This window comes from Anolis carolinensis, chromosome 1, assembly GCF_035594765.1.
Source record: "Anolis carolinensis isolate JA03-04 chromosome 1, rAnoCar3.1.pri, whole genome shotgun sequence".
In the NCBI taxonomy this organism is placed as follows: domain Eukaryota; kingdom Metazoa; phylum Chordata; class Lepidosauria; order Squamata; family Dactyloidae; genus Anolis; species Anolis carolinensis.
Window position 1 is genome coordinate 92,170,487 of NC_085841.1, and position 14,218 is coordinate 92,184,704.

The following is a 14,218-nucleotide window of genomic DNA, read 5'->3' on the forward strand; positions in this document are numbered from 1 at the left end:
CATCTATACTTAAAGTGGAACCCCGGTGGTGAAGAGCGTTAAAGCACTGAGCTGGAGACCGAAAGGTCCCAGGTTCAAACCCCGGGAGTGGCATGAGCGGCTGCTGTTAGCTCCAGCTTCTGCCAACCTAGCAGTTCGAAAACATGCCAATGTGAGTAGATCAATAGGTACCGCTCTGGCTGGAAGGTAACGGTGCTCCATGCAGTCATGCTGGCCACATGACCTTGGAGGTGTCTACGGACAACGCCGGCTCTTCAGCTTAGAAATGGAGATGAGCACCACACCCCAGAGTCAGACATGACTGGACTTAACGTCAGGGGAAACCTTTACCTTTAGCTATCTATACTTAAATAAAGGTAAAGTTTCCCCCCTTACATCAAGTCCAGTCGTGTCCGACTGGGGGTTGGTGTTGATCTCCATTTCTAAGCCGAAGAGCCAGCGTTGTCCATAGATGTCTGCAAGGTCATGTGGCCAGCATTACTTCATGGAGTGCCATTACCTTCCCTCCAGAGCAGTACCCATTGATCGACTCACGTTTGCATGTTTTCGAACTGCTAGGTTGGCAGAAGCTGGGGCCAACAGCGGGAGCTCCTCGTTCCCCGAATTCGAACTGCAGACCTTTTGGACAGCAAGTTCAGTAGTTCAGCAGTTGAACCTGCACACATATATGAATGATACATACTGGTCTGGAGTGAGCTTGGTAATCTAAAAATGAGGATCTCAGTCAAATTTCAATCTAAATTCCTCTTTGCTTGCCTCTACTATAACTTGGAGGATAATGGCTTGGATAATAAATACATTTTAGTATTTTGTTTTTATTTTTAAAGTTTGCAGGGACTTCAACCCTTGAAAAACATTCTATTTAGAGGATTTTCTTCAGAAAATCCTGCTGTTTCACTCCCAGTCGAAGTAATAATAATCTGGCAACAGACTGATGTGAAAATTATTATGATATCACAAAGGCAGGATTATGACTCCAGGTGGGTGTAAGCAGTGGGAGATGATGAACTCTTTAAAGAGAGACTTTGCTTCCATGCTAAATGGTCCTTTAAAATAAAGAAGACAGCAACACTAGCAGGCCACAAACTGTTCTTAAATATTATTTTCTGTTATTTTCTTCTTAAAGATTGAAATCCTGCAATTTCTTTTGTGCAGATTTTTTCCATGCACAGCTCAGCTATTTGGTCTTTATATACAGCAGTTATTTTGTATATGATTTTGCATGGTATCTATTACTTTCATGTTAAACAGAAGTTTAATATTTTTTTTCCATTTTATTCCAACTTATAAGTGTTCCTCATTTTTTAAAGCTTAAGGCCCCTTCCTACACTGCCATATAAAATCCGGATTATCTGCTTTGACCTGGATTATATGACAGTGTAGACTCAAATGTGAATTATCTGCTTTCATAGTCTGGATTATATGGCATGTAGAAGGGGTCTGAGGCAGACCGCTATACAAACAATATACACTTATAGAGTTTAAACCTATTGAGAGGAGTTATACTGGTTTGAATGTTGGTCTAGGATTCTGGGGATGGATCTACACTGCCATATAATCCACATCTGTTATCTTTCTGAGCTATAGCTCCATCCTCCCCTGGATTGGGGAAGATTTCGAAGAATGACCCGATTTTCATCCTCATGACTGAAGGGCCCTTCTACACTATCATATAATCAAGATTATTAAAGCAGATAATCCATATTCTCTGCTTTGAACCGGATTACCTGAGCCTACACTGGCACATAATCCAGTCCAGAGCAGATAATATGGATTTTATATGGCAGTGTAGAGGAAGCCATGGTTTCAACATATCCATGACACAGCTACTTTCCTGAAGGTTATTCTGTCTGGGTCTGGCCAGTGCCTGGGCATGCAAGATCACCATCAGCCCCTAGAACGCTCTACTCAGTTCTAACACTGAAGTTGTCATTGTTGTTAATTTGCCCCAAAGGCCCGACATTGCCAGAATATCAAGGCAGATAATCCACATTATCTCCTTTGATCGTGATTGTCTGAGTCTACCCTGCCAGATAATCCAGTTCCAAGCAGATAAACTGGATTTTATACAGCTGTGTAGAAGGGGGCCAAGACAATTTCAATTTATAGCAGCCCTATGAATGAAAGACCTCCAAGACCCCTTCCACACAGTTGTATAAAATCCACATGGAATTGGATTATATGGCAGTACTCAGATGACACAGTTCAAAGCAGATATTGTGGATTATCTGCCTTGATATTCTGGGATATATGGCTGTATGTAAGAGCCCCAAGCAGGCATGTAGCTGGGGGCGGGGGGGGGGGGGGGGCTTGAGGGGCTTCAACCCCCCCCCCCCGAAATTCTCAGGGTGGTCCAAAATTCTCAGGGTGGTCCTTACATTTATGATCTAAACTGTTATGTTTATTCATATCATGATCTGATCACCATGCTCAATATATCCCATATGCATGGGGGTATTGGGTTAACGATACAAAAGGTTTGCTAGGGTAGATCCTCCCTCACTCAGACTCAGCCTCCGCAAATTAAAAATCTCAGCCCCCCCCCCCCGAACAAAAAAATCCCCCCACCCCCACCCCAAATCAAAATCCTGGCTACTGACCTGGCCCCAAGTCACTCAGTTATCCACAGCTGTGTTCAGGCCCCTTCTACACTGCTATATAATCCAGATTATCAAAGAAAATAATCCACATTATCAGTTTTGAACAGGATTATATGAATTCCTTCTACACTGCTATATAAAATCCAGATCATCTGCTTTCGACTAGATTATATGGCAGTGTAGAAGGTGCCTATACTGCCCTATATCCCAGGATCTGATCCCAAATCATATTTTTATCTCAGATTATCTGGCAGTGTAGATTTATATAATCCAGTTCAAGGCAGATAATCTAGGATCAGATTCAGCAATATAGGGCAATGTAGATTCTGCCCGAGTCTACAATACCAGATTTCAGTTTAAGCAAATGAAAGGAAGGATAGAACAAAATAAATGTGAAGGCATTACAACAGATAATCCTAAAATGTGTATGCACCCAAAATTTACTTTAAAAAATTATTAAAGAATTTTCAGAATATATTTACAACAAAAACAGGATTGGGAAAGAGGGGAAGGGGTGAATTAGGGAGGGGCTGGAAAGTAGTGAGAGAGCTAAGTGAGGTGAAGAAAGGAAAGGAGGGAAGGGGGCTAGTAGGATTAGAAAAGAAGGAAAGGAAAAGAGAGTAGGAAGAAGGAAAGGAAGGGGGGGAGAAAACTTGTGTCTTCCATTCTTCTTTCTTTTGTCCATTTTTTCTATATATCTATATAGTTTTCTAGAAGTCTCCAATCAGTTGGTTTTATAGGTCTTCCCATATTTCTCTTCATTAATAATGTTTGTTTATCCATGTCTCTTATTTTTGTCATTTTTTGGTTGGTATTTTCTCTGTTTTCTAGTATTTTGCGAAAACTGTCCTTGTCACAGTTGTTAAATATGTAAATAAAATATCTTTGTTTGAGTCAAATTCTGTCTCTGTGTCCATCATTCCCAATAAGTAATATTTAGGTTTCATTGAAATGTTTAGTTTTAAATTCTTTTGACATTCCTTTCTTTTTCCAGTATTGTTGTTTTCTTGCAGGTCCACTACATGTGGTAAAAAATACCTTGTTGTACTCTACATTTCCAACATTTGTTCTGTGTATTTTTATATATTACTAGCTTTGCCTGGCCACACATTGTTGTGGCTTATGGGAATCATTTGTTGGCCAGGTGGAATAGCACTAAATAGCCTTGCAGCCTCAAAGCCTGGCTGTTTTCTGGAGTAGCTGGAGTAGCATCCTCAATCAAAGGGCTGCTTTGAAGCCTGGCTACTTCCTTTGTAGGGGAATAATTGTTTGGCCAGACTGAATTGCACTGAATAGTCTTGCAACTTAAAAGCCTGGCTGCTTTCTACATAGGGCAACCTTGCTAGGCCAGGTTGAATGAGATGGAGCAGCCTTGTGGCTTCAAAGTCTGGGGATTCTTTTCCCTAGGGGAAATCTTGGTTGGCCACGTTGAAAAACTACAAACTACAGGAAAGGAGATTCCACCTGAACATCAGGAAAAAACTTCCTGACTGTGAGAGCTGTTCGGCAGTGGAACTCTCTACCCCGGACTGTGGTGGAGGCTCCTTCTTTGGAGGCTTTTAAGCAGAGGCTGGATGGCCATCTGTCGGGGGTGCTTTGAATGCGATTTCCTGCTTCTTGGCAGGGGGTTGGACTGGATGGCCCATGAGGTCTCTACTATTCTATGATTCTATGATTCTAAAAGCACTGAATAGCCTTGCTGCTTGAAAGCCTAGCCGCTTTATACCTTGCAGAATCCTTGGTTGGCCAGTTTGAATAGCAATTAATAGTCTCGGTGTGGCAGGTATGAATGTTGCAATTAGGCACCTTGATTAGCATTTAATGGCTTTGCAGCTTCAAAGCCTGGCCACTTCCTGCCTGGAGGAATCCTTTGTTGGGAAGTGTTGGCTGGCCCTGATTGTTTCCTTTCTGGAATTCCCAATTTCCCTGCTTTCAGAGTGTTGCTCTTTATTTACTGTCCTGGTTTTAGAGATTATATTGTTCTGTATTATTATGCCACAGTAATTATTTCATATTATATTTATAATCTTATATTATCTGCTTTTATTTATTTATTTCATGTCAAAAGCATTGCATATTAAATAAATTTAAAAGTGATGAAATAAAGGAAATTACAAACAGCTAAATAATTTTAGACCAAAAGCGGCCAACAGTGACCGCATTGTCCATAGCTTTAAACAACTCCTCCTCCGCACATGAGGCAGGAAAGTGTGGGCAAGCATACATATGGGGAGTTGTTTGTTCTGCTCCACAGTCACACAAGGTGGAGGATTTCTCCAGGTAATGCCACCTTGCCAAGTTGTCTTTTGATCTGCCCACTCCGCTTCTGAGTCTGTTCAGGGACTTCCAAGTTGCCCATTCTTGGTTTGCCCCTGAAAGAGGACCCTCATGGCGGGCCACCAGTTGGAATTGTCTGATTTAGCTACCCAGAGGGACATCCTTGCTGTTGCTGGAGGAACGTCAAGAGGAGTGGTGGTTCTCATGAAGCCCTTCCTTGACTTGAGTCTGGTAGGGGGAGGCTCTCGCAGTTAACAGCAACTTCCCGTCGCCCATGGGGGGAGGGTTGCAATGCCAGCTAACTTGTAGAGTTTATCAACAGGTGTAGGTTTAATGCATCCTCTGATTATTCTGCATTTTTCGTTCAGTGCTATGTCCACCTGCTTCGCATGGTCAGACTTGTGCCAGACAGGACAAGCATACTCAGCAGTTGAGTAAGACAAGGCCAGGGCTGATGTTCCTAATAATAATAATAATAATAATAATAATAATAATAATAATAATAATAATTTATTTATACCCCGCCACCATCTCCGCAACGGGGACTCGGGGCGGCTAACATGGGGCCATGCCCAGAGCAATACAATATAACAAAATATAAAACAACATAACATAGCACCATTAAAAATACAATAAATGATAATAGGCATTACATCAAGAAATCAAAAAACAGTAAAACAAGGGCAGGCCACGTGAACACAAAGATAAAACCTGGAGTGAGAGGGACATAGGGGTACTCCACTGCGGCCAGGGACATATGGAAGTGGGGTAATCTAGAGGATAGATGTTTGGGGTGGGAGTAACACAGAAATAACAGAAATTACTCACCAAAGGCACAGCGGAAGAGCCATGTTTTCAAGTCTTTGTGGGTCTACACCCCATGCAGTGCCAGTAAGTTTCCACAGGATGTTGTTGCATGCAGTTACCTTGTGCTTGGTGATCATGCAGTGTTTCCTATATGTTAGTGTTCAATCTAAGGTGACACCAAGGTATTTAGGATGGAAACAGTGTTTGAGCTCTTGGTCTTCCCAAGCAATTTTCAGTTTCCTGTTGGCTTCATGGTTACATATGTGGAAAGCACACACTTGTGTCTTGGAAGGGTTAGGCTTCAGGTGGGACATAGAAAGAGCCTTGTCGAAGACTGAGTGTATCCAGTCAGGTGTCCCCCGGGCAACATTTCTTGTAAATGACTCATCTTTCCAACCCAAAAGCATTGCTTTTAAACTTTTAACATATTATCTGCTTAGAAGTGGATTATATGAGGCCCCTTCTACACAGCTGTATAAAATCCACACTGAAGTGGATTATATGGCAGTGTAGACTCAAGATAATCCAGTTCAAAGCAAATAATATAAGATTATAAATGGGTAATATAGCTGTGTAGAAGGACCTTGAGTCTACACTGCCATATAATCCAGTTCAAATCAGATAATCTGTATTTTATAGGCAGTGTGGATCAGGCCTAAGTGCACTCTGTCTTTGCCCTGGGCACCATTTTAGCTGAGGGAGTTGCTAGGATACGAAGGGGGTGGGGCCTAAAGACAGCAGGGGGGGGGGCTAAAGGCCCCAGAGCCTACCTTTCTAACTGGCAGTTAGGGGGAGAAAGGCTTTTCCTCATCCACTGTAATTTGGACTATTTTTCTAGTTTTTTTTATTGAAAGACATATTTTGGATGACTTTTGTGGCCAAATTTGGTGTGATTTGGTTCAGTGGTTTTGTTGTTTACTCCATAGTAAAACAAATATATATATATATATATATATATATATATATATATATATATATATATGGTTTATATACCAGCGATGCATCATTTTGAGCCAATGTTCTTTCAAATCTGAAGTGTAAGCATATTTTAATTTGTTAGTTCATATTTGTTCCCATTCACTTAATTTTATAGATCTGCCAATGTTCATTGCCCATTTTGTCATACAATTTTTAACCCCCTCTGTTTCAGTGGACCATTCTATTAACTTGTTGTATATTTTTGTTATTATCTTCTTGTCCGTTTGTATCAATTTGTCCCAAAATTCTTCTTTATCATTAAAGTCTGTCTTCATATCTTGATTGTAGTATTCTTTAATTTGCATGTATTGAACCAGGAGATATTTTTATAACTCTGGGTTAATTCATCTTGAGTTCTCAGGTGGAAGGTACCATTTTTTAAAATCAGGATTTCCTTATAAGTGGGCCATTTTGTCCACCCCAGCAGTCTTCTTTGTTTTGCTTCCAGCGGGGACGACCACACTGGGATTTTGGAGTAGAAATTTCTTTTATATCTTTCCCAAATCTTTATTAAGGCGGACCTAATAAAGTGGTTGCCAAAACTTACTTAAAGACATCAGAAACAAAGGTTTAAAAGGAATTTTTGTCTTTAATTGGCATCAGTGCTGCCAATTCAGATAAGAGTTGGTCTTTTTGTTCTTGTTTCAATTAATGAACAAGTTCAAAAATGCATCACAGATGTGGGACACTCTCTTATTTCAGGTTGGGTCAGTTGGACTGGATTCTGTGTGAATTTTAATAGCAATAACCAGAGGAAATTCTAATCAAAATATGCATAGACCATATTTCTGAAGTCCACCTAATGCTTAAAATTAAAAAAAAAAAAAGTTAAGGGATTGCTCATACAAAAATCACTTCCAGAAGCAAGACGTTTGAATCCAAAATTTGAATCCAAACTTGGGTAGGAGGGTTAACATTAGATCAGGAGAATTTCAGAAACAGGCCCAAATTTCCATTTTAGGGAAACTGAGGTGGCACTTCAGATATGACTCATATATATAGACTGAAAAATTGTATATGATGTACATCAGTGGATAGGATGTACATTTGTTGTTGTTATTTGCCACAAATGTTATTTTCTGTGAAAGAGAGAACCCCAAGAGCTTCAGTCATTAATTGGGCAAGTCATGAAATCTTAGGATCATGGCTTTCTTGATTTAATCAATCCAAATGCAGTTAGATCCTCTTCTTTTGTTACTGTCTTCAAATTTATAATATTTTTATTTTTCCCAGTGAATCATGTTGTCCTCTTATAAATCTAAACTACAATTTAATTCATTTTCACTTCTCGTGATAATTCAGGCCTAATTTACTTTAGGGTCTATTTATTTGTCTTTTTAGCAGTCAATGATATCTGTAGAAGTATGTGTTATTCTAACACTTCTGGCACTGTATGATTGTTATAGAGTAGTAGCAGTTATGGCAGCAACTTCACAAGCAGAGTAAAGGGACTCACATCACTTGCTACAATCAGAAATTATTCCCTTTTGAATACCTAATGCTTCTGATTTTGAATTTGGCTTTTTGTAGCAGATCTTGTAATTGCTTGTTACTTGGCAGACTTCCCTTCCTGGAGTGATTTGACTGAACCAAATTTATGCATCAGGAAATGGAAGAAGTTATTCTTTAACTTTTTTCAAAAAGAGTGTACAGATTGCATCTAAGTATATAACAGATAATTCATGAGCTGAATACATCATTCATAAATAAGACCAAATTTTATGTAAGTGACAAGTGCTACACAGCATGCCAATCTTGCTCAGCTTATACACATTTCCAGTTAGAAATACTAAGTGTAAGACATCGCTTGATCAGCATAGAGATATTTCAAAAGAATTCAAGATGAGAAGAGGACAAAGAACAAGAGAAATTGTGTATAAATGCAAAATTTGGAGAATGGCAGAGATGGCAGAAGACCAATTAAAACAGCTTTTGCCAAAGCTGAAATGCATTTGCATTTTAGTGTTAATACTGAGATTTTGTCATAATGATTGCAAAAGTTTATCTGAACCACCTCAATCCTAGTGATTGAGATGAAAAGTAAGTTTTCTGGGCATACTACAACTCTCATAATCCCTAGACAGCCATGCTGGTTGGGAGACCCCCGGAGTTGTAATGTTTCAGTACTTCCAGTTATCAAATTGCGTCTTTGAGACTTTCCAGTTTCTCAGGAGTCTTTGCGTGGGCAGGGGGACTCACCTCCCCTCACCAAACCAAGGAAGACACGAACACATGGTTGGGTTAAAAACGGGCCACAACTTATTTATTGACAACAATAACAAAGAGGGTTGGCAGCCCATGCATGGGTGCTGGATGTACAATCGGTCAGCCCGAATGCTGACCGATGCAAGCACGCCAGGGTGCAGCCGGGTAAATGACCGAGCCAGCGTTACCCCGCACCACTGGCAAATAGGGCACTCTCCCCACCTCCAATGGGGTGGGGAGGTCAACCTAATCCAGGGCCCATGCCAAACGCCACAACAAGGGGGGTGGGCCGCCCCACTCCCCTTGCCGCCAACCCCGGGTCCTTGCTATCAATAAACAGTAGACATAATACAACCCAAACAAAAGGATGAGAGCCACAATAACAGTTAATGAAGGGAACAGGTTCCTTGCCATCAATAACAGTGACAGTAACGAAAGGATGAGAGGAACAACACAGTTAATGATGTTCACACAATCCCAACGAAAGGATGGGTAGAACCGAAGCCTTGACCCAGGCAGGGTCCAAGTCCAAAGGTGACTCCCAGAGGGGGTGATGTAGCAAACCGTCCTGGAGGAGGTCCATAAGTCCATAATTTATTATTTATGTATTTATTTACATCACTTTTACCCCACCTTTCTCTCCGAGGAGACTCAAAGCAGCTTACAGTAAATAGGCAAAAATTCAATGCCTAAAAACAATGTAAAAACAACAATTCATATAAAACAATCTACAAAACAACAGTTCATATAAAACAGATACCAATACAAAAGAAAGTCACATTATATAAAATTTTAAGAATGTCCAAGATTAAAATCCATTCATCCAGAATCCTCAAGTCTTCGTACAGGTCATGTAAGTTCCAATCCCGATGAGCGTATGCTGCAGTAACTCTTCAGCCGCATGTAGACCTGCTGGTGCTGTCCTTCGTTCCATGGACCCTTCTGCTGGTGCCCCTTCTTTCCTTGACCTTTTGAATGGCCCTGTAAGGATGAGATAGAGAAAAAGCAGCAGTCCCCTGCGCCTCCATGAGGAGACCAGGCCTGACATATGACTTGTAAGCAACTGACTTCCAGTGGCCCAAAGTCTTGATGACGTCAACCGGAACACCCTTTTCAGCTGCCATAGTGGCCACTCCTATCCTGAAGGAGTGAACTACGAAGTCGGGCGTTGCCTTCCACACAGCCATATAACCCAGAATATCAAGGTAGATAATCCACAATATCTGTTTTGAACTGAATTATCTGAGTCCACACTGCCATATGATCCAGTTCAATATTGATTTTATACAGCTGTGTGGAAGGCCTAAATCTGAACATCCAAAATGTCTCTGTTCTCTTGGACTGTTGCTTGTCCCTAAGAATAAGTAGTGGCTCATCACATCCACACACAGAAATCTGGAGCAATCCAATGAGTATCCCCAAAAAAACTATACAGCTGTTCCCTATAGAATTTTTCTTGATGTACAGCATATACAGTTGATTTACAGCATATACAGTTGCAGTACCATTATATACCAAGTTTCTTTCTAGGGTAGAACGCACACTGAAATAAAAAAAGATTAGTTTATTTTGTGTAATAATAATAATAATAATAATAATAATAATAATAATAATAATAATAATCTTTATTTCTATTCCACCCTATCTCCCCAGGGACTCAGGACGGATTACAACAAACAATGGCATAAATTCAATGCCTTAAAAAAACAGATAAATATTGGCATAAAATCCCAACAAGACCCCACATATGAATACAGTGTTACAAACCTAACAACACATTAAACCTAATATCAGTGAATTGAGTATAACATCAGTAACTTAAACCAATATAGATAATCAAATTGTTTTAATTGGGATTTGACTTATCTGATGGTAAGTCCCAATTGTCATCTCACATTTTTTGGGCTCATGGAGCCCAAGATGCGAGATGGCACCAACACCCTCCAACCCCCTCCCCCCCAAAAAAAACCTACTCTAAAAACTTGTAAAAACTTACCTGGCTGCCATTAAGGTGGTCCTGGAGTCCTTCTTGCACATAGAAATGATGAGCCAGGAGATGGGGACGAGGCAGCAATGGGCGATTTTCCTCTTTGGCCGTCCCATCTCCTGCCATGTCATTTTCCAGGACCACCTTAATGGTAGTCCAGTAAGTTTTTATAAGTTTTAAGGTAGTTTTGGGGTTTTTTGAGGTGGCTGGGTGCCATCCCAGTAGTTACCAAGTTGGCATGTAGCACTCCACTGGGAAAGCCCAGTTTTTTGGGGGGATGGGTGTGGACTTTTAAAACACATTTCAGAGTACATTTAACTGCAGTCTGGAAGCCCTCTGAGGCTGGACCTACACTGCCCTATATCCCAGGATCTGATCCCAGTTTATCTGTTTATCCCAAATAATCAGGCAGTGTAGTCTCATATAATCCAGTTCAAAGCAGATAATATGGGATCAGATCCTGGGATATAGGGCAGTGTAGATCCAGCCTGGGAGAGAAAGGTGTAAATGTAGGATTTGAACACATATGGAGAAACCACAATTTAAAATATTATTTCATAATTTTATAAACTGTAATTAATTAGTGTTTTTCTTTTAATTTTTTTGCCAGATTATTGAATCTGTACATTAATTTGTAGCTGTAAAATTATATCATTTTTGAGCTTTGAGGATACTAATTACTAGGGAAATGTGAATTCCTCAGATTTTTCCAGCTTTAAAAGCAATGTTTTGTTATTGAAACCATTACTTGTCTATTACTAGGCGGATGACTAATTTTTCTCAGTATTCTTTGTTTAGGAGTGATTCAAGTGTTCTTTTCCAGACATTTTAAACATGAAAAGAGGTGGGAGATGGGCTTAAAATTGGAAATATTTTCTGAAAGACCACAAAGGAAATACTTGTATTCACTGGTGTTTTAAACTATATTGGGCATGCTTGCACACACAAAAAATCTTCTTTTGTTCCAGGGACATCATTGCAATAGCCAATCAGCTATAGCTTCATGAATATTAACCATTCAGAGCATAGGTAGTACACCCAATGAGAAGCTTTGTCACACTAGTCGCATTGTCATATAGACAGATTTGATTGACAAACTTGGTTGATGCCTTGGCTTTCACATTCACTGTCCTTTCTATTTCCAGTTGTGATGTTGTGTAGCCAATCAAAATTCTACAGAGGTGCAAACTGGAATACTGAAATTGAATACTGAATGCCATGTTTTAGAGACTACTGACATAGATTCTTTGATTGTATGTGAGGGGACTTTTTCAAAGTTGCACTTCTCTATTGAAAGAGAATGGGAAAAGGAGGAAATAACCTTCCCTTGATATTTCAAAATAGACCAAAGAGATTTTATCTGGTGGAGAAAAAAATGTGAATCATGTCCTCTTGCTTCAGTTTAAATTTTAGTAGCATGAAATACTAGGAAATGAAAAAAGGTACTGCTATTACTCCTGCAGAATATTATTCATAAGAAATATAATTAACTAAATTGCTGGAACTGAAGTATTTTAAACAATCTTTGATAAAAATGTAGTTAAGTTATCACTGAGCCAGTGGGCAGATAACAATGACCTTTTTGAAAGTAGCATATTTGAGCATCTTAATATATATATGTGTGTGTGCGCGCGCATGCGCGTGTGCATATGACCATATGTATATGTATTGTTGAAATCTAGACTTCTGCATCCTGGTTAGCTCTTCAGGTTTTGCCAGATGTTAAATGGGTGTGGTGTGAACATATCACTTTTTGAGGGGAAGGCGGTACTCCGTGTGATGGCTTCAATATAAGTGAGAAAGTAAATCCACCCTAAGTTCAATGCTTAGTCCAGGACCTTTTCTTTTCATTTTTTTTCTTTTATCTTTTTCAGGACCTGTATCCACCATGACAGTGATAGACAACAAGAATGGAGCTGTCCCCATACCACACATGAAATTATCCAAGAAATCAGTATCAGAAGACTTTGCAACAACATTCAGCTCACCAGCTGCCTGGCTCCTGGTTGTGGCACTTATTGTTACCTGGTCAGCTGTGGCTATTGTCATGTTTGACTTGGTGGATTACAAAACCCTAGCAGGTGAGATTCAGGTATATTGTACACATTGTATTAATCATGGTTATATTGGGGGATGATGGTAAGTTCCATTCTGAAATCACTATAGGACTACTTCCTCTAAGCCAACAGAGATAACCCTGAAAATGTCCCGCTTGGCAAACCGAGCTGGGGCAGTTGTGGTGCAGGTGGAGCTGCCATCCTGTGGTGGTTGGTTCTCCCTCTTCCAGCCTGCTCTCCACCTTGGGAGAGCACAGGGTGGGAGAGCAAGAAGAGCCAATGGCTTCAAACCATTATCCTTTATGCAAGACAAAATGTGTTGGCCTAAAAACATCTTCACAACACAAAAACATTTTGTTCCATTTTTGATCAAATGAAATTGATAATTTAAAGGTTGACTGCTTTTCACCAAAGCAAGTCATTTGCAGGAGGGGGGGGGTTGTCATACATTTCATATTATAAGCATTTGGTCCACTTATTCAGTGCTATTGAAAGCCTGAAAATATATATGTTGCATGTGCATTAAAACTACAACCTTGTAACTCACCCAGTTAAATTAATGCCCATCCAGGTGATGTGATCTGCTCAAGATGAGTGTATCTGAACTACACTGTTACTATAGTATAATTCCACTTTAAACACCTTGATTCTATCCTAATGCAGCTACAGGATTTATGGTTTCGTTAGCAGTGGTTCTCAAACTGTGCTCCTCCATGTGTTTTGAACTTCAGTTCCCAGAAATCCAAGCCAGTTTACCAGCTGTTAGAAATTGTGAGAACTGGAGTTCAAAACATCTGGAGGAGCATAATTTGAGAAACTCTGGGTTAGACACTTGGAATTTTCTGCTGTTGTTCAGGCCAGTTGATTGGAGTTCCTTAGAAAAGGAATCTCAATTCATCATCAACTACAAATCCCAGGATTCTGTAAGACAGAAGCATGGCAGTTAAAATGGGATCAAACTGTTGCATTAGTTACATTCTTAGAGCTCTTCCACACAGCCATATAACACAGAATATCAAAGCAGATAATCCACAATAACTGCTTTGAACTGGGTTATCTGAGTTCACACTGCCATATAACCCAGTTCAAAGCAAATAATGTGGGATGTTATATAGCTGTGTGGAAGGGCACTTAGTCGCTATTCCTGTTCTTGCAGTAGCAGATAGGAAGCTGGGTGACTTTTTCTATTGGTGGTATGTCACACATTGTAATGGCTGAATTAGGCTTGTTGGTTAGTTTTTTCCAGAGTTTTTTTTAGAATTACTGCTACTGTTTCAGTGGTTGTAACATTTCTGGAGAAAGGTTCA

General features: G+C 40.0%; 1 protein-coding gene across 12 annotated transcripts in view; it reads left to right on the top strand.

Annotated features, from left to right (window-relative positions):
• Positions 1–14,218, top strand: part of trdn (triadin) — a 303,322-nt gene that overhangs the window by 27,440 nt on the left and 261,664 nt on the right. For all 12 annotated transcript variants that reach the window (XM_062979180.1, XM_062979220.1, XM_062979204.1 and 9 more), the window contains exon 2: positions 12,729–12,935. In XM_062979180.1, the coding sequence (XP_062835250.1) occupies positions 12,729–12,935 (207 nt within the window). The remainder of the gene's footprint in view (positions 1–12,728; positions 12,936–14,218) is intronic.